Source organism: Fusarium oxysporum, chromosome 2, assembly GCF_000149955.1.
Source record: "Fusarium oxysporum f. sp. lycopersici 4287 chromosome 2, whole genome shotgun sequence".
NCBI classification, from domain to species: domain Eukaryota; kingdom Fungi; phylum Ascomycota; class Sordariomycetes; order Hypocreales; family Nectriaceae; genus Fusarium; species Fusarium oxysporum.
Genome location: NC_030987.1, coordinates 3672056 through 3697453, shown reverse-complemented (window position 1 = coordinate 3697453; position 25398 = coordinate 3672056). Strand labels below are relative to the sequence as shown.

The following is a 25398-nucleotide window of genomic DNA, read 5'->3' as shown; positions in this document are numbered from 1 at the left end:
CAAAGGATTGCTAAATCGGCCTAGTTGTTTGCATATAGCGCTGCGATGCAATGGCTGAATATTATATGGCAAAGCTCTTCCATGCTTTACTGGTTGTTATTATCCTTCACCTAAGATGAGCCACAAGCGACACAATGGTGTAGCTTTGTGCCCTTTAAGCAAGAAATTGAGTATAATTCAAACAGATTCATATGGTGAGATGGTAGAAATATTCATTTGAAACTTGGATATCTCATCGTTCCCTATCTCAAAGCTTCTTCATGAGACTCAGAATCGTAGTCATGATGGCTTCAGATCCTCATATTCAGCTCTTCTACAGACAGCAGACTGACTCTCTATTGGAGGAGAAAGCAACAGACTTATATGCAGTCGTTGAAACTCTGTCTTAATCACCAGCAAAGCTCTTCAACATAAACTCAAAAAGATGAATTATGGAGGTTATCATGAGTGGTAAATGCAGGGATCTTTGGCTGTTCCACAACGTAAGAGGCCCGCTGATTTGTTCAACCAAGTCCCCACAAGCAAGTTAGAGCTTCTCAGCCTTGCTAAACTTCAACCCTTCCATCATCAACACCATCGCGTTTGTCTTATGATATCTGATATACCCAACATGGCGCATCTTTTAAACCCCCTTGCGACAACATCTCAGATCTACCACAAATCTTCATTCTCATCTTTGCCCAAGGATCTCCAAGATACAATCTTTATCACTTCACAATGCCTGACACAAGCTGCTGGTCAGCTCCTAGAGCTTCCTCAGTCCGTCACTGCGCAGGCAAACGTCATTCTGGCGCGGTATTGGCTTGTCGACTCTCCAATGGCCAATGAGTTCAGTGTAAGAGTAAACCCCGAATAAATGTCTCAATTCTACCTGATCATACTGACCCGTGCTCATAGGACACATCTGCTGCTGCTCTCTATCTAGTCGCGAAGATGGGACCTCAACCCCGGTCATCGCGCGACATATCAAATGTTTATGCCTACCTCTTATCAGAGAGCTCATTGTTCTTACGGACCCCAGAAAGTCCAAAGAATGACCCCAGGTCGTACTATGTACCTGAAGCAGACTACCATGCCTTCCAGACTCGCATCCTTGCCATTGAGGCTCGCATTCTTTACACCCTCTCTTTCGACACACATGTCTCGCTACCTCATCCACTTGCAGTTACTTACCTTCAGACGCTCGATTTTCTTGCGCAGCCTAAATCTATCATCTCTCTACGCACAATTCAGTATCTGAATGCAGCTCTTCTCTCACCTCAGATGCTGTATCTTACTCACCAGCCCCATGCGCTAGCTACAGCTGCTATATACAACGCGGCTCGTGATGTTGGTGCGAAGATGCCAGAGTGTGAATGGTGGGAGGTTTTCGATGTCGATCGAGAAGAGCTCGGGTTCCTTGTTGTCGGAATGCGAAGCGTGGAAAACTACCTTCGCAAGATCAAAGAAGATATGCCGGATCTAAACGTGGGTATGCCTACACGAAAGTCGATAGATATCGAGCTGCAAAGGAGGGGCGTGGGATGTGGGAATGATACTGCCGAGGTTGATGAAGAGCAACAACTCATGGATATGATGGACAGCAGATGATCGCGTGCCTTGGTCTTTTTGACTCTGTGCTCGGTATCGAAATCGGTCCTGATGCAGCAACCTGGAAGCAGGCGCCACTGTTTCCCGTGTCGCATGTCAGACAAGACACGGCCAATGAGCTGGTGCATGCAGTTGTGGTTCTGCATATTCCAGGTCGATTTTTGAGAGCATCAGGCCATTATCGCGAGTCTCACTGGCTACAGTCAGCCCGGCTGAACGGAAATGACAACTGAGGTTCAAGTCAATGGGTTAATTGCTACGGTGTGGCATATCAAGAGCTGAAGGTGGTATTCAATAAGCCATTTCCAAAAGTCTAGAACCAGCCACGAGGGATCAACGAGAGAAGAGGAAATAATGCAGGAAGAAAAAGATATGCGGGCGACAACAATATACCATGCATGTGTATGCGTGACACTTTGCCAGCCGGGTTTCTGGTAATTGCGTCTATAATACCAGCTCTATCAAGTCAACGTACATCCAAAGTGATACTTGGCATCGTTTTCTTACATCGTCGTGACCCAATTCATGGTTCTAGAATTCATATACAACATACGCTATTACGTTTCACCCCGCGATGCACAATCTCAAGCGGCAGAGGCGGTTACCCTCAGACGCACATAGTTAAAATCAACCGCCAATTCACCCATGAAACCTGCCAGAACTCCATCAAGCAAGCTTTTGCCATGTTGTTAGTGACATGCGGTGAGGACAAACTAGACTGTGGGCCCCTTGTACCCCAATCAGCCTCGAGGGGATCGTGGAGTTGAGTGCGGGGGATTTGAAGAATTAGCGCTGCCCTCCACGACTGGCGTTGTTGGGAACTACTCTCAACGTCACAACAAAGTATCATGAAACTTGGGAATGATGTAAGTCGTAACCGCGTACCGGTAATGAGGCGTTCATAGACTGGGGTACAGGATCCATTGTAGCCTTGAATACTTGATCTTCAGTCAAGTGACAACTATCGTGTACAGTATACGTAACTGTACATACTAACTGATTAGCAAACGCCGTCTTTTTTGTAATGCTATCTTTGCCTTGTTGCAAAAGATATGAGACATATTATCTTGGCAGAGCCTCTTGTTCAACCCGTCCTACCAACGGTAAAGCCGATATCAGGAATAGCCTCCAGTTTAGACAAATCGATCTGACATAGCGCCGCAAAAACCTTATCTTTCCGCGTACAAAAAGCATAAAAAAAAGGCTAGAAAATTCTCATGATAGCCAACTACCTATTCGGGGACAAGTCGTCAAGAGCGCAGTAAAAGTAAATCAGGGGGAGGCCCGGTTAGCACGGAGTGCGAGGATATCCGTTGCCGCAAAGCAAAGCGCCCAATTGAAGCGCGAGTAAATTATCCCATTGGAGCGAGCTCCGATCGACAAGGTCATCCCGCGGCTTTTTTTCTGAAATCTTGGGGTGAGGCGAGAAATCGGAGTCGTTGATTGGTTCGATGGACAGGATAGGAAACCCTAGAAATCTGCAGTTGGGTTTTCTAGAAGGGTGTCTCTCTTTTTCCCGTCTTAGCCGGTCACTGGAATTTATTGTGGTTCTTTTACGGGATTTGAAGACGGGAATAGTTGCAGGATCAGATTACGTGACTAGAGATGAGTAAAAAAAGAGCCGGTCTCGGTGCAAGACATGGAAGTGGCAATAACTTCAGAATCATCAACTGCTACTGTTACACGGGCCTTGGAGACCCCCATTCTCTGGAGCATGCACGGAGAAGACGGAAACAGGGGTGCGCTAGTTAGTTATCGTCAGAAGTTGGTGTGTGCACCCTCTAGTTGGCTTCACATCGTGGGGCAAAGCTGAGGGTGTTGTTGTTTGGTCCTGGTCCTGGGAAGTACTGTAAGAAAGAAAATGGCTCACTCTGTTTAGTTTCGTGGAGCATCAGCATCAACGGGTAAGGCACATCGTGGAGATGACGAGATACGTATCTTCAATCGCGAAAGGTATATTAGGGCACCTCGGCCTCTTTCTCTGAACCTACCCTTACTCTCCTCTATCTCACTTTTCCACTGTCCATCTCCTTCACTTACACACAAACAAAACCAAAACCACCACCATAATCACAATGTCTGACTCCGTCACTCCCCAGACCCCTTCCCACTTCGGTGAGAACAAGGGCATCAAGTTCACCTTCAAGACTGGCAATGCCCGTTACCAATGTGTCCTTCAGGACCGCGCTCACTAGTATGTTATACCCTCTTGCTTTGACTTCAGCCTCAAGCAAAGTACTAACCATCCCTCAGCGAGCGCACCAAGGCTTCTCGCCAGAACTCTACCGACTCTGTCTCCTCAAACGAGTCTACCAAGACTGAGAAGTCTTCCCACTAGAATGTGTATGGGACAATGGCGCCTCGATATACCTCAAAACATAAAGAGGATCAACGGTGACCAGAACGAACAATCAAAATGGGGGAGTTTATTATACCACAATCATCTGGCATTAGCGACGGTTATACAGGGACATTTGGCGTCTCCATGAATCAAACAATCTTTTTACTGTTACTCTACTATTCAATGTGCATCGCTGAAGGTGAACGTGAAGGTCATGAACGTATAGCTTGGTCGCATCTCCATACCAAGACATGGAACATTCTCATCTCTGGGCAGCCAGGCATTTCACCCAGTGAGAGCAATCAAATGACAAACAGACATTCAAATTGTCAGGTTCATCTGCAAGATCCCGAATGCCAAGGTTTTTCCAAGTCGCACTCGGTCACTGCAAAAAGAAACGGGGACCCGACCCCGTATCTCGCTCGGTGTCTCGCCTTTTCACCTGGATGGATCAAAACTACTCCACCGTCTCAGGATCGATCCTCTTTTGCCGCTGGGATCAGGAGCAATAGACCGAATCAGTGAGTTGTGCTTATCCACAGCGGATTTCGGACAAGACGCGGCTCTAGTGATGATGAGTCGGAGGTCGGTGGCTTTGGGTTCCGGCGGCTGAAGGCGATCGAGGTCGGTCGGAAGCCCGTGAGGTGCGACGTCCGTCAGATTGGATCGGAAGACTCGGCCGGGCCGTCAGCTTCAACAGAGACCAAGTATTTGAACCGGTAGCTTCGGATATATAAACTATTGTCTCATCTCACTTACCTACATAGTTAGAGCTATTTCTCCCTTAGCCATTATAATGGCGTGCACATTTTTGGCTCAATGAAGGATTGAGGGGAAAAGCCAGAGTCGTACGCCATGTACGACAAGATCCCGCCAGGCGTCGTCATATCGTACCTGGCTAACAGACCGAAACCGATGAACCATGCTCGGCTCTGTTAACGGAGCCAGGCTGACTCGAGCAACAGGCAATAAGTCCCGACAATCGGTGCCGCGCAAGCAAATTACCACGAGTCCATATAAGTGACGGACAATCTCACGTACTCGTAATAGGCTCGTCTTACTATACTTTGCATCCAGCACTAACCACGAATACAATGACGTTTCAAAGGCAGCAGAGTTTCAGGGCTTGTTCTTTGACGCTTATCGCGAACTGACTTTGGTGTGTCAACAGTAGAACAGAATAGGCAAGATTTCTCGAAATGTCTAGTCTTCTCTTCTTCCATTTGAGTGCAGCCAAGCCAAGCGCGTGATGGTAGGTCGCTTGTTAGTCGGTGCTGTAATGCATATCACCCATCACATCGCATCACGTCACGCGCCATCCGCAAGCGTCGATTGAGCAATTGATGTTGATTCTGATCTGACCAGATAAAGAAGAGTTGATGATATATAGAGATGTAATCAGAAGAAAGAATTGTTAGCTGAAACAATTGTATTGTTATACTTTGGTGTTACTTGGCTGTCAAAGTCTAAGAATCATAAGCACAGCCCACTTCTTCCACTTCCCAGCTGGACAGAATGTGCGAGTAAGTCCGAATCTGAGTCGTAGTCGTAGTCGCCTTCGCTGTCACAATTGATTGATACTGAACTTAATAGGTTTGTTTAAATGCTCCCTATCCCGCCTCTTACGCCGACTTCTCTTCTACCCCTTCTACTTGTTCTTCTGAGCCTACCCCAAGCTCCTTTCTTTGTATTCCACTGTCACTCTCACTCGTTGTTTGTGTAGCTGCTGGATCTGCAATCTACTAACTTACGTACGACGTGCTCGACTATTTCTGTCGCTTTTTGAGAGAGGATGCCTCATCCTCTGGTGGCTACAGGTATGTAAATCAATCAATTCACAGCGCCACACTCCATGATCCCCATGATTTGTCCACCAATTCCGCTTCCATTGATTATCATCTCTGTATTCATCATCTTTACTGCTCATTCAGGCCAAGCCCATGGATGTTGATTACCCCGCGTCCAGGCTTGCGAATCATAGTGCACGTCTCGCATGTGTCTGCCTGAGCTGAGGCCAAAAGAGTGTCGCCTGAGCCACAGCCAGTTCTAGTCCCCGAGGCTGCCTGTGGCAAATACAGATGCCAGAAGCAGCACGAGGCCTACGCAAGCTCAAACTTCCCCTTGATTTGCCTCCAACTTCCTCCAATTTATTCGTTGTTTCTGCTTTTTACTTTATCACTCGAGTTTCTGGAAAGCTCTCTTTTGCATTTTGTGTTTTGTGTCTCGTGAAAAGAGGAGATTTGTTGTCTTCTTTCTGTTTGCTCGCTTGACAGCTCCCACTCCACTCCACTTAACATCACATCACATCCATTCACACACCTCTCTTTCTCTCCTACATCTGCAGTCTCTCTGCAGACTTGAGAAACAATGCCTAACCATGTTGTCCTGGCGTCAGGTGCCGTAGTCGCCGTTTCGGTCGCTATCGCCACCACTATTGCCATTCTCGAGTCGCCAGAAGTGCGACGATACGCCGACGATGTTCGCCGGAGGATAGCTTTCGCCCTCCACTCTATGGGCGAAGGCATCGAACCTCCCCACCGTGAGCCCAGGTTTAATAGACCTGAGGATGCCGATGGCTTCTTCGAGTCCCGTCGTGGTGCTGGTGCCGAAGCTGGTGTTGACGCTGATGAAGAAACTCGCCGACGACAACGTGAGGAGCTGCTTTATTGGAACTCGGTCATGTTAGAGAAGCAAGAGAAGGAACAAAAGGGCAAGGAAAGTGACGAGAAAAACCCTGCGACCATGGATTCGTCACGACGAGGCTCTTCATTTGATGACTTCCTTCGTCAGGATGAGGGTGCTGAACGAGGCGCTTATGTCTTTAACACTGGAGCTGATACCCGCGCAATGGATGACGGTCTGCGACGTCGTGGCGACGGTTCTCGCGGCTTCTCTTCTCTCTACACCAACCCTTTTGCCGACGAACACAACATTGATCAAGACGAACTGAACGACGATATTGAGCAAAGCCGCCATCTTTCTCCCGCCCAAGACGAAATTTCCGACATCTACAGCGCCACTACCCAGGACCGAGATGAGAAGCCCGCTGCTCTTATCGACACTGACCCCACCCCCGCCCTTTCTGAGACAGCTTCTTCCGCCACCCTTGAGCGTGAAATCGGTGTCGACGAGTACATGACCGCCGGACAAGAGGACCGCGACGAAGCTTATTCCTCAATTCAGGCCTGGGCGCAAAACACCAGCCCCGAGTTTTACTCTCCTCTTCCCGTTACCCCCAGCGCCCCCATGTCCGAGCCTGAAATCATCAGCGACGATGGCATGGCGACACCCACCGACTCTGTATCTCTCGTCGGTTCCGGAGATGATATTGCTAACGATGCGCAATCATCTCGCGAGGGTGAGACTGGTCGCTACTTCGATGTCATGAGCGAGAGCTCTGGCATGGCTACACCCGCTAGCTGGTCTGAGGTCGGCAGCGTCATCAGCGAGAGCGACGCCCACATTCCTGTGCACCAATAAACTCTGTCGTGTGGGAGTTGTAAAATTACCAAGTCGGAATATAGGTAGGAAAGCCAGTGTAGGAGCAAGATTTTGTTTTGAGAGTTATATAACAGACGTATACAGACGTTTAGGGTCTGAATTCTTGGGTTTTCTTTTTGTCTGGAGTTGGAGTTCAGGTTGCGGTAGCAAACTTATATCCTTAGCACCTGGCTAATCTCGTTTCTTTAACAAAATCTATCGACTTATCTAACTCTGCTTGCTATCGTAGGTGAACGCCTTATATGCATCCGTGAATCATTGTCGACGCCTATATTCAATGTGTATCTGTATATATACTACGACTCAAGCTTCTCTTTGTAATCGCCCCAAAGTTGCTCAACCGGCCGCCCAACCAGTTCGGTCCAGAACGGCTTCTCTTCATATCTCTGAATCCGTAACTTCTCATTCAGGCGGCGAATAGTTCCCTTTCCAAACCGCTCCTCCAAGTAGTCCAGGAAATAGGCCGTTTGCTGATAGCCAGCGTCCCACTTTCCATTGCTGTCGCGTTTCCAGTGAGGAGGACTGAGAAGGCAGTGAAGTCGCACCCAGTCTGCCATGCCTTCAATCAGACCGCCTGGACAAGTTCCATGGCCGTTGTACTGAAGGCAGTGAACGAGCTCATGAGTGAGCACACCGTTGATTTCTTCTGTACGACGAGATATGGGGTGGATGTTGGCAATATACTCGACTGAGAAGTGAATCTCCTTATGATCGCTGTCCAGGTCAGAGCCAGTCGTGTAAGCTACACCTGACATGCTACGCAGGATCACCGTCACAGATCGTGTCGTCGGAATTGTTGTGGTAGGACACGTGGGCGATTCGTACAGAAGCGCCAGTACATGCTGGGCCGCCTTGGCGAGGCATTCTGCGGCATTGACAGAGCTAAGAAAGACCGCAGCCCCGGGGTGAGAGAGGTCGCGACACTCAAGGCGTAGCTTAGGGACCTTGAACTTGCCGGCGCCGGGAATATCGGGGCCATTCCGTGGGCCGGAGGGAGTGGGTACTTGGATCGCCGGTGTCATGATCGGGGTCGGGGAGAAGATTGAGGCGGGGGTTGGAATGGGAGTGACTGGGGGAAGATGAGGCATATATAAGTGCGTGATGGTGAATCAGGGAGAGGGTTTAAGACGGGCGAACCACGATTTTGATGTTAGGGGTTGGAGTTTGGCGAGATGTTGAAGTTAGATGAGGATGGAATGTAACGGAGGGGTTAGATTAGGTTAGAAATGGAGGCTTGCTGAGTGAAGATGAAAACGGCAACTTTATGTGATCATAAAAAAAATCAAATAATCGAGCCTGTGAGAAGAGGACGAGAACGGCTCATGCGTGTTACTGAGATATCATGGGCAAGGTAAAACAATCAATGATGAGGCTGTATCATGATTGCGACGACCCCTCAGTAGAATTGAACAGGGGGTATTAAATTAGTGGCTAAAAGCTCTGGAAGGCCCCGCGAAGCTCTGTGCAACACAGTGGAGTAGCTTTCTAGGCAGTTGCAGCAAAGCTTGGCGGGACATCTTTCACATTCTTCGCCGGGGCAACTGCGGCAACCTTGTTCGGGCAGATTGTTTTTCTTCGCACCTGCTGCGCCCGACATTGACATTGACACCCAACCATTTATGATAACAGCGAAACCATAAGAAATAGATAGTTCTAAGTAGGAAAATATATTGCACTTAAGAAAAGCTGTAACTGGAAGCATATTGGGTATCACTCTCTATATAGAGGACGCTTCAGGTGTCAATGGTCCTATTCGAATACAGTATTTGGGATTCATTTCAGGACTCGGCGGCAGATTACAGCAATCATCTGGAGGTGAGCCAGCTCTGTCAGCTCGTGCTATTGGCTACAGTACCTACCTACCTACACAAATTGGATACCCATCTTCATCCTTAGTGCCACAATCATAACATCAACATAACAAACAACAACAACTAAAAAAGGGCTCTCTCACGCTCTCAATGCGCACTCTCAACTAAAGCGATTCTTCTTGTTTCGCTCTGTCGCCTACGGACTGTCTCGCAATTAGTCACAGGTATGTGTATTTGCGCTTCCGACCCCCCTTGTTTAATTTCCGGACAACACCATGGCCAGCGCATCACCATGATACCCTTCAGAAGAGGGGAGAGCTACTTTATCCCACTTCGCGTGGCCTGCGCGTCTCACTCAACCCCTCATTGAATCTTCATCTTGATCGCGACTAATAGCGTTTTGTTTTACAGATTCGTCATAGATACACTCATGGCCGACACAAAACTCACCGACCAGCAGGTCTCTGACCTGAACACCATCCTGCGCGGCGACGGAAGTCTTGACTCGAAGGTCCAATATGTCACAATCATCAAATCGGGCATTAAACAACACAATGTCCCCGAATCTAGTGTCTCTCAGCTTTTCGATGGCTTGCGCGCAGCTACTACCTCGCAGCATGCCGCTCTGGTAAACGCTGGTTTCACTGCCCTGAATCATCTCCTCACGCGCCTCTCTCGACAAGATCCCAAGCTCTTATCTAAAGAAGCCGCGCGAACTTTGCCAATTGTCGTCGAAAAGCTCGGCGACCACAAAGACAAGTTCCGTTCTCTTGCTTCGCACTCACTCGTTACTCTATATGCCGTTGCGCCGGCAGATGTCGAACGTTTTGTTCGAAACTCAGCTATGAACGGAAAGAATCCTAGAGCAAAGGAAACCTCCATGAGTTGGCTACTACAGGTAAGTACAACCACACCTGCTGCGCTCAATCGGGTGTGCTAACGGAGTACAGATGCACAAAGAGAACGGCCTGCCATTCCGAGGTTACGTCCCTGTACTCATGGAACTTCTCGAGGACGCCGATGGCATGGTACGAGATGCGGCCAAAAACACAGTCATTGAACTTTTCCGATCTGCGCCAAATGCTGCCAAATCCGATCTTAAGCGACAACTCAAGAACTTCAAAGTACGACCTGCAATTGAGCAAGCTATCGTCAAGGAGCTCGCCCCGACGTCTGGTCGCCCCGAGACTCCCGCCGCCGAAGCCACCGCCCCAGCACCTCGTCCAGCTCTTTCGGCCAGTACTTCATCAGTAGCAGCAGCCGAGCGCCCTATCACTCCTGGAATCGAGACTAAGCCAGAAACTCTCGAGCCACTGTACGTCAACACAAACCGCGAGCTGGACGACGTTTTTAAGGACATGGCGTGGTTTTTCGAAGGTAAAGAGTCGGAACAGAATTGGCTGAAGCGAGAAAATTCCGTCAATAAACTGCGGCGACTCAACGTGGGCAATGTTCCGTCTGACTTCCCAGATACCTTCCTTGTTGGGGTTAAGAGCATGTTGGATGGTATCATCAAGGCGATTACCTCTCTGAGAACCAGTCTCTGCAAAGAGGGTTGTGCTCTTATCCAGGAGATGGCTAATACGTTTGGTCCTGCAATGGACCCCATGGTTGAACTGCTGATGCAATGCTTTGTCAAGCTCGCTGCAGGAACCAAGAAAATCAGCTCTCAGCTTGCCAACGTGACGGTTGATACGATTCTGAGCAAGGTTTCGTACACTCCACGCTTGATGCAGCACATCTGGATGGCTTGCCAGGACAAGAACGTTGCACCGAGAACTTATGCTACAGGGTGGCTCAAGACCATTCTAAAGAAAGAGGCCCAGCACAAGCATCATATCGAGCATACAGGTGGTGTGGATTTAATCGAGAAGTGCATCAAGAAGGGCCTGACTGATGCTAACCCTGCTGTAAGAGAGAAAATGCGATCAACGTATTGGGCCTTCTGGGGAATCTGGCCTGCAAAAGCAGATGCGTAAGTTGACTTTGCTCCCGTTTCTGTCATATTTATGGCTAACACGAATTAGCATCATGGCCGATCTGGACGGCACTGCCCAGAAGCTCTTGAACAAGGACCCTAGCAACCCTCATTCGCCTAAGAAGGGAGAGACGGCTGCACGACCTGGATTGGGATTATCCAAGAGCACAATGGGCACAAGCAAGCCAAGTATTCGAGAGGCTATGATGGCTCAAAGAAAGGCAAACGCAGCAAAGAACCTCCCAGCTCGACCAGGCTCAGCTATGGCTCATCTTTCGCCCGTGAAAACAACCACTTCCACCACAGCAACTGCAGCAAGCAAACCATCAGGAACCCGAACTCGTCCAGAAACTGGCGGCATGTCAGGTGCTCCGATGCGGCCAGCAAGGAGGCGGCCGGAAATGGCAGCGCGTCCTGCGACGGCGGGCCCCTACTCCGTGCGTGACATGGATGCTGGGAGTCCTGAAAGTATCAGGTCCAAGACACCCAAACCCCGAGAGACCACACCTAAGAGAACTGCTCCTCGACCACGACCTGGACATGCTTCACATGCTAGTGAATCCAGTCTTGCGTCACCTACGTCCGTGAGGTCAGGCACCAAGCCCGCGGCTTCACCTCGCACAAGTCCTACAAAGTTGAAGCAATCACAATCTGCCATGTTGCCTATGAGCAGCCCCTCTAGAGCAAATGAGGACTTTACTCTTGTTGTTCCAAATATGGCTAATTTGAGGGCCATGCAGAAGCCTGCACCAGAGCCTCATCAGAGGGCTCCTCAGGCTAACCAAGAGATTCCCTCAGAATTAACCACTCCTGTGCTTGAGGATTCACCACATATTGTCCCAGGAGCTATTAAAGAGGCTGCGCCAGTCTCAGAGCCAGAGACGGCCCCTGAACCAGCGGCTGAAGCCGAGACCCAGTCCGCCGATCAACCTATGGAGGAGGTTGCTGAACCTCCCGTGGCCGTCTCGGAGCCTGTGGTTGAGCCTACACCGCAGCCGTCGGAAACCATGCAGGCCGAACCTGTTTCAGGAGCGCCTGGTTCGACACTGCAAGTGTATGAAGACCCGTTCACTGATGAGCAGCCTTCTCCAAAGCCGACCTTTAACGTTCCTGTGCTGGAAGACAAACCCGTCAACGCTGATGCGGCCAACCTGCCCAATGCCCGTGCTCAATCCCCCGTGACGCAAGACGTAGAATCCTCTGAGAGAACAAAGCAGAGCTCACGACTGCTTGAAAGCGGTATCACCAGAGTCAAGGCAAAGACTCTTGACGTTCATGGATTCAGAAAGTTGCAGTCTCTTTTGCGTGATACCAAGGGCATCTTCACTGATGATAAGTTTGAGGCTCTGTTGATTGGACTCTTCCAATACCTGGAGGATCCTCTGTCCGGAGTAAGCACCGAAAAGGCTCAGGATATCAAAGCCCAAATCCTTGCTACAATCAGGCTACTCCTCCGAAAGGAACGTGACAACTTCCAGCCTCATGTGTCCAGGGGTCTCGAATCTCTCCTTGAGACACGCAGTGCTTATGATATCCGTGCTCATATTGTCAGTGGCGTTGAGGTCTTGGCTGATGAACTCGTCACCATTGGTGATGGCTCTGAGATTGTTGTTGTCCTAACAAACCGTCTTCAAAACGTTGACAGCTCTACTCCTGAGGGAAGCCGTATGCTCAGCACCGGAATGCACGTGTTGCGAAGCCTGCTTGACAAGAGACCCAACTTCGTCCCTACTGATACTGAACTTGGTCAGCTGGCCAGTCTTGCCGGTCGATGCCTTGTTTCTACAGACTCTGGTGTTCGTATGGACGCCGTTCAGCTTTGCGTTGCTCTTCACTCAAGGGTAGGTGAGCAGGTCTTCTGGAATGCCCTGAAGGATGTTCAGGATGACCCCAAGAGCTTGATTACCTACTACATTGTCAAGAGACAGCGGGAGCAGACTCCTACAATTGCAGCCTGAAGGGAACGCGGTGACTAGGCTTTCATCTGCTGGAGTTCAGGGGACATTTCATAGGTCAGGCGTTGGATGCCGGAATCTCATTAGGGGCGGATGGTATGGCATATTGGTACGGAACGGCGATGTCAAAAGCAGGGGCGAGTCATAAAAGGTGTCAAGTTCCACTTCCATGATGCACTGGCGGCAGAATCGACGTGTTTGGTTTCACATTCTTGAGTTATGGCTATTGAATGGTCGAGTTGCTATGGTTTTAATGCCCTGGGTTGCTTGTCGGTTTGTACATTTAGCTATTTGTAATTACTTGCACATTTTATACACGAGACATTGGCCATTGCTTATTTAAGGTAGTACAACTTCAACGAGGTATATAGATAGATACATGTATTGGACTAGAAATGAGGAAACATCTGAACTCAAGCCGGTGATGTATAAACTCCAGCAAGAGAGCGCCTCAAGCTAAAGAAGGACCCGAACACAAAATAAAGTCTGGCACCCATGTGGACAAACAAGGCGAGCCAGAATGCGATGTATGTCACTGGCCACGCTGTTCCTTCGGTTCTTACAGCTGTAGCAAATACTGCCATGATAAAGTACAACGCCAACGCGCCCGCAATATAGAGACAACTTATCTTCCACATCAAATGCTCGATAGAGTTGGGGAAAGTCCAGTTCCATGCTGACAGATGAACACCTCCATAGATGCCAGACAGAAGCAGCGCAAGGCCAGCGAGCCACGGGAACTGTTGGAAGAAGCCCAAAAGACCAAAGACGCCTTCACTCTCTGTGAATACACTGAAGTTGATATCAAGGTTTCGTTTCCCTTCGCTGAAAGGCATGGTTCTGTGCGTAGGGTCGAAAACTGGTTTGAACTCTGGTAGTTGAGCGACGAAGAGATCTTGGCCAGCTTGAGGCCCAGCATCATCTTGGGGACTTATCGTCTCAAAATACCAAGCGATATGATTCACCTTGACAGAACTCGCTGTTTTGCAAAAAGCCTCGCGGTTGTGGAAGGGATAGGTTGACAAGATGGCATCCCAGCGATGGAGGGACTGCTCTGATAGTACAAGAGGTATATGTGCAAACTCTGGGTGATATAAGAAGCCAGATGGTAGAATATCTCTAGGCCACAGCTCCAGCCCTGGCTCTGGCTTTACCCAAGGCCCTGATCGTGGATTCCCCAGGTATCGGGCAGTCTTTCATGCGCTGGAGGTCTTGCAAAGTTTCGCATCCAAGACCAACCTATCCACTCTCGAGAGGATGACCCAGGAGTTTCTTCAAGAAGCTGCATCTCTTATACCCTCAAAACATCATGAAAGTATGTTCTGCAAGGTTTTGGTGTGGCCCAGTCTGGCTGTATCAAGCTGCCCTTCCTTGTAGGAGACGGCTAATCTGGATGTGTTTGAGGGGGAACATATTGTGATAGAATGGACGTTGCACAAGAAGGGCTATCCCTCTCTTGAAGTCTCCTGGGTTTATAACTTCTGGATCCGTAGGAGTAGTTTCCTATAAAGAACGGAGTTTGGAACTCAAGTTCCAGGCCTGTTGTAACTGATCTGCTGCCATATACAGAGCGATTTCGGGTGCAAATAGAGTCATCGTAGCCCATTTCAGCTTGTAAAGAAATACATCATACCATGCCGCCTTGACAGGAACATCGAGATGAAGAGCCGCATCGACACACACAGTGATATACTTGCTTCCCCTCTTCTCCTGCAGTTGATTCATGTATGATATCGCTCTTCAACATGATAGGTAGGGGTAGTTGCGTGGAATATATACGATCAATAATCTTGGATCATATGGTGTTGATATATGTTACAAACCCGACGAAACTGGCATCAACAAGGGCATGAAAGAGATACAACCATCACTCTCGTCAGAGAGCGTGAAGAGTATAAAGAGCCGTCCTACCGAAAAGAACCTCTGACCCCTTTTCATCAACGTACAAAGATAACCAATACTCCTCCCTGCCTGCCATAAACCATCCTCAAAACCACCATCACCATATGCACAAGAAATTTGCCGAAGTAGCCACAGCCAAGCAAGCAAGCAAGCAAACAAACAAGCAAGCGTGAGAGAAAAAGAATTGGATATCATTAAATGTCCTGGCACAAAAAACGCCCTGCGGGTTGGATGACACATGCAAGCGAACCCAGCCTGGGAGCTTGAGAATCCAACAGTGCCCAAGTAATCTTTTCATGACAACCTAGATCGTGTTCATTCGTTGGGAGCGAAGCCCAAGAATCCACGACTTGGAGGTCTCGTTAAAAAGTCGATACAGTCTTCATAAGCCCTTTCCGTATAGAGATCTCGAGCTCCCTAAGCATCCTCGAAGATCGTGTTACTGTTCTCAATGACAAACTGTATCGCAAGGTTCTTCGCGTGCATGTCCGTCATCTCGCGCTCAAGGCTCGTGTCACGCATGATGGTAGGCGCAAACACAACAGCTAAGTTCTTGGGAGACATCTAACCAACTGTTAGTGATTGTAGACGAGAGCAATAGTTAAGGCAACATACCAAGTTCTCAGGTTCACGTTGAGCAACGCGTGCAAGATGGAACATGAGGAATTCAAGACAATCACGATGCCTTTGAGGCATCGAAGCAAACGTCTTACGTAGGTGATCGCTTCGTTCCGTTTCATCAACAATAGCTGTAGGCTGTTAGCAGTCCGTTATCTGAAAAGTCATGAACAAACTCACCATTTGATTCGAGAACTCGCTCATACACGTCAAATGTGAGCAATGGGATAGGAAGTTTGCGGAAGTATTGCTTCAGCACACTGGTAACAGCAGTGATATCCAGGTCCGGATCTGAAATATCAAAGTTCTCATCCTTACTGAAGCCATCCTTGATCATATTGACTTGAGAGTTGCCACCGGTCTTTCGGTAGATACCCTCCTGGTCCATTCCTCTTAGTTCCACCTCTTCGATACATCTTGTGACCACGCTAGGAATCTGTCGGCGCTCATGGTCGGCTCGCTCTGCGAGATCAGATCCAAAGAGAACCGTGGCAGGCTCAGCTGCGTCAACGTTGTTCATAGTACCTGCAGAGCCGGACTTGGGCATGGCGTTCTTCTTGCCGAAGAATCCAAAGCCTTGTCGTTCACGCTCACGCTCTTCTTGTCTCTTGGTTAGCGCTGCAGCTGTACTGTGCTTGTCATGCGAGTTGACGCCGTTAGAGGGAGGCCCAGCAGGCGCTTCGACTTGGGCCACAGTCATATTGTAAGGCATTCCAATGTTCTCTCCGCTCAGCTGGCCCTGTTGCTGCATCCTCTCACGGTCGTTCTGGAATGCGACGACAGCTCTGTTGACACCCTTGGCCACACCTTGGGCCAATCCCTTGGAACCCTTCTTCCAGTTGAACTTCTTGGCTTGACCCTTTCGAACCTGAACCACAGTTGGTCCGGCTTCGACGATGGGCTCTTCATCAGCAGGAACCAGAGTAGCACCCGTTGAGAGACTAGCGGCATCGAGGTTAAGGGAAGAGTTGTTGAGGCCGCCCTTGCCTGGTCCGTAGATACCCAGACCGCCAGGAGACTTGATATCTCCTCCAATCTGTGACTTGAAGCGTTCCTGGATCTGGTGTGTCAAATCGTTATTCATATCAGCAAGCTGTGCATTCTTCGACGACAACTGCTCAAATTCAAGCAGGGCACGGTCTCGATCCGCGATAGCTTGATCCTTCTCTTCAAACAACAGATCCCGCTCTTCGTGTAGCTGCTCTATTGCGGCTGACATGGTCTGCTTGACCTTGTCAAGCTTCTGAACAAACTCCTTGATTGCTGAATCCTCAAGATCCCGGGGATCGATAGGTGTCTTGGTCTCCTTTGCTCGTTCGACATATCCGGCCAAGACCTCCAGCTGTCGAATCATAATCTCAGTCTGGGTGTCAAGAACGGAAACTGTTTTTCGCTTTTCGACCAGCTTCTTGTTGAGGCTCTTGAGATCCTTCTCAGTAGTGAACTGCCTCTCGAGCTCCGCAACTCGCTGCTCCGAATTCCGTAGTTGCCGCTTAAGGAACGCAGGATCGTCACCTGACGCCAATGACATGGGACTGCTGATCTCCTGTGCATGATAATCGTCGGCAACTGGTGTTCGTGGCCAGCGAGGTGACTGTGTCGCTCGTGTAGTCTCGCTAATGCTTCTGGCATGACCAGCTCTGTTCGATAGCTGGTTTGGTGACTCCACGCTGTTGGTGCGCCCATGTCTGACAGCGTTGGAAACTCTGCGGAGGATGGAAGTTGAGCCTTCGTCTGTACCTAGGATACGCGCCATGTCCTCGTCCATACTAAAGTCACCGCCGCTGCTCCATCTAGGTAACTTTGGCGAGACCTTGGGTGAGGTGCCGTCGTCCTTTGACTCCTTGCCACTAGGGTGGCCCTTGTTGTTCTGAGAGGCTGGAGGGATGGGAGCTGAACGAGGCTGCATGTAAGAATCGGTTGTTTTCTTTTGAGTGGGAGTCTGGCGAGTGGGTGTAGGGTCATCAGTGGTATCTTGTCGGTTTTGTCGATTGTTGCCATTAACTACCTTTTGTCAGTCTACCAGTTTTACTTCTGCTTAAGCGAAGACTTACCATTACGCCCTGGGGCAGCTGGAACTTCCTTTCGCGCAAGAGGCTTTGCGTTCTCTGGTCTCGAAGATGTTCTTGTTGACGAGTCCATAGATGCACGAAGCTCGTCCTCGTCCATATACCTCGACTCTTGGGATGAGCGAGACGCAGGTGTGGTGGCGTTGCTATCAGTGTGTGGCAGGCCACCCTTACTAGGCCCGTTGCTAGTTCTTGCAGAGTTCGTCTCTGCAGGTAAACTCGAGGACTGTGAACTACTCCTTGAGAGAAGCTTCTTGCTCTTGGGAGCCTCCTGTAATTTGAAGTCCTCCGTAGGTGCGCGGCGACCACTTGTCTTCTGGCTCTTCTCGTCGGTAGCGGGTGAGCGTTTACTAGAATCGGTTCGCGAGTTCTTGGAGTGCTTGCGATCAGGAAGCTTTGGTGCAACGTCGTGCTCCGAATAGGATGGTTGACGCCCTTTCTCCTGGAAAGCAATATGTGGTGTAGAGGTATGAGAGTCGCTTCGTTTCTCAGATGCCGGTTTTGCCGCGCTGAAATAGTCCTTCGACTTGCCTGACTCCGGTAGATTATCTGAAGTTGATTTCGGCGTTGGGTGCGGGCTTGGGTCTAAAGCAACCGAAATCATGAAGCTATCGGCATCGTTAGAAGCATTGTCGTTCCGGGTCATCATGGTTGAGTTTCGGTTGCTCCGATATGTTGTAGCAGGCAAACTTAAACCATCAGGCTTTCGTTCAGGAGAACGAGCTGGCCTGGAACTGCTCCTAGATGACGACTCGTTACGACCGTGATTTCGTGGACGAGGTGAAAGCTCTGTAGCAGTATCTGAATCAGGATCGACCCGATCGTTGGAAAAGGCATTCGGTGGAATGGCGTTGGCGGGAAGGGCGGGCAGTGACTTTTCCGTGATCATAGGTGAATGCTCTTTTTCTCTTGCTTTCGCTGCAGCTGCAGCTTTAGATTTTTTCCGTCTTCGTGCCATCAGCGTTTCGTGGCAGCCCATGCAGAAGATGCCTTGTGAAGTCCGGGCATATCGTAGGTTCTCGATTTTGCGTTTGCAGTTGCGACAACGGAAACATGTAGCACAAAACGCCTGCTCCCCAGTCAGGATGGCTAGGTCTTCAATCTTATTGCCGCAGGCGCTGCAGCTATATGTGCAGTTGTTGCAGATGAGTGAACCATCTCCAAGAAGCAGTAGGTTCGCATCAGAGTCGAGCAGTGTGCCACAGGTATTACATCGAAAGCAGTCCAGATGCCATCGGTTACCGGCTGTCAAAAAGTCAGCTTGCCCAAGCATACGGCGGGATGATTTGCAATCTTGCGGTGAGGCGCAGATGATCATCATGGATAACAGTGACACATCTCACTAGACCAGCTAATGCTGAAAATTGTAACGTACCTAACTCGAACGCTTTTCCTTCTTCGAGGATCTTCCAAACCTGTTAGCAAACCATTCCCCAATGTTCTTTAGGTCGAGTAGAACAGCATACCTCTCCGCAACCTTTGCAGGGGAAGACGTCGTCGGTGTCGTTGTCCATTCCAGGACTCTCCAAGTAATCCTCCACGATGCCGGCCATTGTGGGCAGTTGTGTTGAGGAGCAGCAAAGATTTGTCTTGGAACTTGGGGTGAAGCGATCGAAATGTGGTGCTCACGGCGGATACGGCATTCAAGTACGGGGTTGTTGCAGCCCAAGGTAGCAAGCAACACGACGCAGCTAAAGAGCAGGCGTCATGGACGATGTCGTAGCGGAGAGCAAAGGGGTCGGTTGGACCAAGAATCGCGGAGGAACTCGTGGGAGAATCGACGTAAAAAGGACGTTGTTGAGGCGGGCGGCGGGCGGTCGAATCGGAACGGGGTAGCAATATTTTGTTGATAGCTGTCGCACGGTAGTGCCCCGTCTATGAGGGCGACTAACAAGAACTTTTGAATGGAGTTCAAAAAGTCAGGAAGCAATGGACAGCCCAGCAAAGGTCAGGGTAAGATCAAGCCCAAGCCAGCAGACAGCGAGAGAAGTCGACGGAGCCAGGCCAGGGGGCGTGTGGAGGGTTTGATGAGGACAAGGGCCCGGGTGTAGAAACGGACCAGGGGCTTCTAACGATGGATTCGCTAGAGAAACGTCGGCCAGGTTGGAGATGAACAATGCAGAAGGTTGTATTCGCAGATTCGACGCAGGAGGAAAAAGAAGCGAATGAATCTCTACGAGGGAGAGAGGCTAAGCTAAGCGATGTATGATGGGCGTTGTGTTGTATGGAGGGCTGTGTCCTGTTCGATTGGATCGGCGTATAACGGACAGAGCTGAGCTAAGTGTAAGATGGCAATGGAAGCAATGAAGAAGATGATGAATTCGGCGAAGAGAGAAGACGTAACAGAAAGAGATGGCAAAGAGATTTCGTCGAAACTCCAGGTCAGGACAGGTCAAGTACAGCACATTGATAATACGACACAACAAATAGAAGGCAAGAAAGAGACAGCAGAGCAATCTGATCCGGATATGTCGTGGTCCTGGTTCACCCAAGGAGACTGAGAGGAATGAATGGAGACGGACGTCTAGTGAGGTGGGATCCGAATGTGGATGGGATGAACAGCCACTGAAGGGGAGTCCCCAGCCCCAGGGCAGCCTGGGCAGTGGGTAGTGGACCAGCCCAGGGGATCATCCACTAAAACTGGCAGGGACAGAGAAGGCAGCGAGAGGGGTTACAGCTCAGGTTCAAGGGGAGAGCCCGCCCGTGGAGGGGAGGGGACCTTGGGCCAACGCGCTAAACGGCCCCTAGTTAGCCGTTCCAGGCCTGAGCGGGTTTAGTAGCTGTGACCAGTGTTCTCCAGCCCGTCTCACCATGAAGGATGTCCATCTGTCAAGAGGAAATGTCAAAGAGAATTGAGCGGTCGGGCTTTGACGCTGGAAGAGCAGGTATTGGTAGTACATCAGGGGCTAATCTCTAATACTGTATGTACACGCAACTTCATACAGGATTCGAATTGAGTGTTGCTCGCCGATATGCTGTCAAATACGTTGCTTGTCTCACCCAAGCTATCTGATAAACCTCCGACAAACAAGTTCACAGCCTTCACATGCTTGGGTCTGGTTGGATTGGATATTTTTAACTTTACCTGCTTTACAGCCTAAGTTGAATTCTAATTCCTGCAAATGCGATATGTTCGAAGCTGTCCCTGCCACTTCACGACGGCTATAACAGGGAGAATGTTCTTGGAATGATATTGACCCACGTCTCAGCAACCACCGTGTCGGAAGATACTGTAGGGCTCATGATCAGGGTCTTTTTTTTTTTTTTTTTTTTTTTTTTTTAATTGGGAGCTGACGAATTGCATACGTTGTCTATGACTACGGATCGTTTGTCTGAGTGACTGAGAATTAGTTCGAGTCTTGGTGAATAAGGGGGCGTTCTAGTACTCGCAGACCGTGATGCTGCAGATGCGAGGTATAAGGTAGCCAGCAACCATGCTGAGTCTGAATACATACAAGGTATGCAGATTCACTATTGGGCATCAATGGTATTTTATCCGTTCAGAGGATATACAGAACTGGGCATGATTGGCAATCTCTAACAATTACACCCATCACTAAAACTCACCTCAAATTCGTTCAATCTCCCTCTCATCTCCAGCCTCAAGACGGTCTTCAAACTAACACCCACCACCTGCAGAGACGCCTTGGCTAGCGTATGCCGCTAGACGCAAAGACCCAGGGGCAACAAACCAGGCCCCAGGGGGGACACAGAGCAAGCTTTTCTGGCTGAAGGAACAAGAGGCACACTCACACTCACGCACGCGATGTTCACGGAAAAGCCAATGCAGAAAAGAGGCGCTTGTGGCGGCCGCGGCTGGTAATGGACATTCATGGGGGTATGGATGATGGATCGAACTTGTCCTCCTCCGCAATGTCGATCCGATGACATGAACCCCGCCTGCAAGAGTAAAGATCGCTGACGACGGGAGACATTGCTTCTGTCAGATATGGAATTCACGATATGGACAGTCTGTATGGATACAAGCTCTGAGAAGGGATCGTGGAGCTAGGGAGAGCTGCCGAGACACAATCCACTGACCTCCACTGCAGCTATGGAATGAAGTGAATTTCATAGACGATAGCCTGGTGGCAAAAAGACCAAAGCTTCCTTCATTCAACCGTCAAACCCTACAGCACCTTATTAGGGTTGTGTTGCCCGAGACGGACACCTGCTTAAACACGATGTTAACCTCAACGCAGCTGCAAGCAGCCATATCGTTGAATTAGGTTCAGTGCATATGTATGTCTTTGTTCATTAATGGGTAAAGCAAGGGTACGCATACATGGCAAAAAGACGGTAAAGCTCATGTCGTGTCGTGTTGCGTTGTTGTGATAAAAAAGCTCCGCTGTTTCAGACAGTGTGATTTTTCCCTTTCAGCCTTTGCGTAAGGCATTGACGAAACGCAAATCATGAAACGTGTAATGGGATGAGAGGATTTAGTCCCTTGCACTCGGTAGAATATGGATGAATGTCAGTCATGCGAGTTGAGTTTGCTCTCCATTTAGAGAGTAACATAACATAATACAACGTTAGTTGACTTTTGTTGCCATTGTTTGCTCAGTTTGCTGGCTGATATTAATGTTGTACTTGTATCTATTTTGGGGGTTCCTTCATAAGCCGGCCTCTCCTTTGTCCAATTCCATCATGAAACCCACGACCCTGGAAATATATTTGATGCACGTGTTAGAAAGGGGTATAGTCGAGTGGACATGATTGCATGGATCGGTTTCGTGAGCAGGGGTCCTCCTGATAGTGACTGGAGCATGTCACGACCACGACCACATCCCTGGAACTTTCAATCTCCCCATATGAGACGAGACACTTTGTTCAGTGAGAGTAATAAAGTAAAGTAACCTTGAATACACGGCTGACAAGCATAAGCATTACACGCTCAGCCTTGAACGTTACCATTACTGCTTGCGGAAACCTCCATTTGCAACCCTCAAGATTACACAGCCTCGCGATGGATGGGTTCACCAGCTCAAGTCAAGTCAACTCTGATGTGACATGTCTGACTGATCTTTTCTTCCTTGGGTCCGATCACTTCCTTTGACAGCTGACGAGGCATATCTTGAAACTCCCGCTCCATCACCATCGCTTGTTTCAAGTTGTCAACTCTTCAACTCTTGGGCCACTTTTTCGCTCTTCTTTCCAATTCTAGCATTTTTCGCTCTACCTCCGTCATCTCATTACAAAGCCACGTAGCTTAGAAATACTTGCATTTGCCGATAACACAGAGTTTCATGTTTGATCGTCGTCGTACCCTGCGGCAGCTTCGACATAACGTTAGCCCCTTGATCTATCCGTCACTGGTAAGCGCGCCGGTAACTTACACCGGATCACCATATTCGATCTGACAGATGTAACGTTCATACCAAAGCAGGAATAGGTATATGATCACTTATATATGCTGCTAAAACCGACAAGCTTTCGGTTTTAACACACAACTAAGGGTAACTTTCCGTTATGTCACCGCCAAGTTTGTAGGGGCTCCTGGCTTGACTGTTTCAAGACCTGGAGCTGTCACTGATGGTGACAGTCATCAGCCCGCTTACATATGCTGTATATGGAAACACTCGCAAGCTAGTCCCTGTTAGATGACTGTACCATTTTATTCCAAATTGTTGATGGCCGAGGCACGAGCATAGAACAGAGTTTGGATGAAGCATCTCGAACTTGGAAGTGTCTCGTCATGTCTTCCTTCGAAACTTTGTACAAGTGAGAATGATACCAAAATAAAGGCCAAGAGTTTTCAAAAGCCAATAAGAGAGATTCACACGGACTCGACGTTGTCAAGTTGCGACAAACCCAGTCGTGGTCAACCATTGGTGGTTCGACTTAGAATACAACCTCTCCATGCGGTGAAAAGAGAGATATCAACTCCAGAAACATATAACAAACCCAGCTTAGTTATTATTCAGATCGACGATCGGAAGTGTTCTTTGACACAAACTCATCTAAATTTCGCCTTCCAGGCACGCAGTTTCACTGGCAGGCAAACTTCAAGACAGCCTACACCCAGTTTTGGTGATCTGCTCGTAGGTACATACAATGCCTTTCACGAGATACATTGTCCTGTTGTGACTAGACCCATCGGACCCAAATATTTGTGACATGTCCATCACATCAATATGATGCAGCTTGAAACGTTGACACGGCCTCACCGTGGTCTTTCTGCAGGTACCGATCGTCCTCATACCGATGCGACCTCTGCACTGGCCTCTCTATCATGTATCATACCGCGCCAGAACCAAGAAAAGCACTTCGAAATTTGTTATTATCTGACCTTGGATTGATTCGATTATAGCGGTCATATGGTATGAAACTTGTGTGTCAACTTTTGTCTAACCCGATAACAGAACCTCTGAACGCCCTCAACGCAGAATTCATGCTTTGCTAAGCCGTTCCTCACATCGGCTTTCACTTCTCAGCAACAAGCTTCCTGACCTTATCCAGCAATAAAGAACTCTCCCTGCCAAGCTTCTTGTTTCCATTACGATCCCTCGTCTTAGCCATGGCCTTCTTGAACCTCTCCCTCTCAGCAATCTTCTGCGCCCTCTCTTCCTGTCTGCGCTCAAACTCCCGCCGCTTCATCTCAGCCTCCTCCTGGCGCTGTGCTGCTTTGGCGAGTTGCTTGTCGTAGTAGCCTGGTCGTCTGGTGCGCCGTCTGTTGCCATCACTAGTGGGCTCACCGACGGAGTTCTCCTGTGCCTTGGCTTCATCTGCAAGCATGAGCTGTCGTGTGGGATGCATCTCTTCGCCCTCTTCCTCAGGTTGCTTCTCCTCGCTGGTGTCTTCTACAGGAGCCTCATCTTGGACAGGCTCGCTCGTCTTTGGTGCTGGCGCATTTTGTTGTTCACGAGCTTTGATCTTTGCATAAGCCTTCTTGACCTTTGCCTTGTGAATCAACTCCTTCTTGACCTTTGTGACTGTGGTTGAATGTGAGTATATGAAGTGAATGAAAATTTTCAAAGGTAAGATAGGAGAGAGGACAAACCTTTTCGTCGCCAAGGACCGTCTGGTAAATTCTCTGGGCCGACTCTGAAGCCATGCTTGGGCTTCTTTGCCTCTGGAGCAGCATCGCCGCCTTCGTTTTGATGCTTGGGAGCCATGATTGTGGCTTTGTAAGTGTATGAGGATTGTCGTTGATGAGAATTGAGAAATGTCTCCACTGTCTTCGGTGAAGGAGTGGGTCTCACGCTGACCGTGACCGACACCGTAACTAACGGCACTTGTGATTTTTAGGTCGGTTTTCGGAGAGTTTCGGTGGAGCTGTGCCGTAATCTGATCAACCAAAAGTTAACCAGAGCTCACACGACTTTGCACTGTTGGACTGAACTGAACTGGACTGGACTGGACTGGACTGTTTATTTGTTGTGTAACTGACTCAAACGAATACGGCATCAACAGATAATTGGTCTACTTGTAAGTGGGCTGATGGAGGAGATGCTGGTATAACTGTTTCTGGTTGAGGATGCATTGCCAGGTCACACAAGAGAGAGTTTATACTACCTAAAATCGGGTGACTGGCTGGTTCATGGACTGTTGAGCTTCCTAAAGAGCTCAGCAATAACAAGGCGCAGCACAGCTTGTCTCAATGTTATGCTCAAAGGTACTGCGTCTGTTTCTA

General features: G+C 49.1%; 8 protein-coding genes across 11 annotated transcripts; 5 read left to right on the top strand and 3 right to left on the bottom strand.

The window, feature by feature from the left end:
* The first annotated feature begins 550 nt into the window (after positions 1–550).
* On the top strand, positions 551–2144 carry FOXG_08521 (uncharacterized protein). Its single transcript, XM_018387498.1, has 2 exons — positions 551–835; positions 898–2144. The coding sequence occupies exons 1-2, from the start codon at positions 590–592 to the stop codon at positions 1588–1590; spliced, it is 939 nt and encodes a 312-aa protein (XP_018245354.1). The 5' UTR covers positions 551–589; the 3' UTR covers positions 1591–2144.
* Positions 2145–3665: 1521 nt separating this feature from the next.
* Positions 3666–3928, top strand: FOXG_19822 (uncharacterized protein; the record flags this gene model as incomplete). Its single annotated transcript, XM_018400098.1, has 2 exons — positions 3666–3784; positions 3844–3928. The coding sequence occupies 2 exons, from the start codon at positions 3666–3668 to the stop codon at positions 3926–3928; spliced, it is 204 nt and encodes a 67-aa protein (XP_018245353.1).
* A 291-nt stretch (positions 3929–4219) lies between these two features.
* Positions 4220–8798, top strand: FOXG_08520 (uncharacterized protein). 3 transcript variants are annotated; one of them, XM_018387497.1, is made up of 3 exons: positions 4220–5454; positions 5525–5748; positions 6327–7668. In XM_018387497.1, the coding sequence occupies exons 2-3, from the start codon at positions 5724–5726 to the stop codon at positions 7409–7411; spliced, it is 1110 nt and encodes a 369-aa protein (XP_018245352.1). In that variant the 5' UTR covers positions 4220–5454; positions 5525–5723; the 3' UTR covers positions 7412–7668. The 3 variants fall into 3 exon arrangements, with proteins under 3 accessions (XP_018245352.1, XP_018245351.1, XP_018245350.1); XM_018387496.1 differs by having other exon boundaries at positions 4447–5748; positions 6327–8798; XM_018387495.1 differs by having other exon boundaries at positions 4447–5454; positions 5525–7668.
* Positions 7488–8839, bottom strand: FOXG_08519 (uncharacterized protein). The gene has a single exon (XM_018387494.1). It carries the CDS (start codon positions 8518–8520, stop codon positions 7729–7731), a length of 792 nt encoding a protein of 263 aa, XP_018245349.1. The 5' UTR covers positions 8521–8839; the 3' UTR covers positions 7488–7728.
* Positions 8840–9230: 391 nt separating this feature from the next.
* Positions 9231–13644, top strand: FOXG_08518 (protein STU1). Of its 2 annotated transcripts, XM_018387492.1 has the most exons (4): positions 9231–9467; positions 9655–10141; positions 10194–11218; positions 11271–13644. In XM_018387492.1, exons 2-4 carry the CDS (start codon positions 9674–9676, stop codon positions 13177–13179), a joined length of 3402 nt encoding a protein of 1133 aa, XP_018245347.1. In that variant the 5' UTR covers positions 9231–9467; positions 9655–9673; the 3' UTR covers positions 13180–13644. The 2 variants fall into 2 exon arrangements, with proteins under 2 accessions (XP_018245347.1, XP_018245348.1); XM_018387493.1 differs by lacking the exon at positions 9231–9467 and having other exon boundaries at positions 9581–10141.
* Positions 13521–20254, bottom strand: FOXG_08517 (uncharacterized protein). Its single transcript, XM_018387491.1, has 6 exons — positions 19232–20254; positions 19141–19171; positions 17751–19010; positions 15877–17700; positions 15694–15827; positions 13521–15642 (listed from the first exon to the last, which is right to left on the bottom strand). Exons 1-6 carry the CDS (start codon positions 19316–19318, stop codon positions 15496–15498), a joined length of 3483 nt encoding a protein of 1160 aa, XP_018245345.1. The 5' UTR covers positions 19319–20254; the 3' UTR covers positions 13521–15495.
* On the top strand, positions 19670–19816 carry FOXG_19821 (uncharacterized protein; the record flags this gene model as incomplete). The annotated part of the gene is made up of 1 exon (XM_018400097.1): positions 19670–19816. One exon carries the CDS (start codon positions 19670–19672, stop codon positions 19814–19816), a length of 147 nt encoding a protein of 48 aa, XP_018245346.1.
* A 3733-nt stretch (positions 20255–23987) lies between the features above and the next one.
* FOXG_08516 (uncharacterized protein) lies at positions 23988–25145 on the bottom strand. Its single transcript, XM_018387490.1, has 2 exons — positions 24766–25145; positions 23988–24697 (listed from the first exon to the last, which is right to left on the bottom strand). Exons 1-2 carry the CDS (start codon positions 24878–24880, stop codon positions 24189–24191), a joined length of 624 nt encoding a protein of 207 aa, XP_018245344.1. The 5' UTR covers positions 24881–25145; the 3' UTR covers positions 23988–24188.
* Positions 25146–25398: the final 253 nt, after the last annotated feature.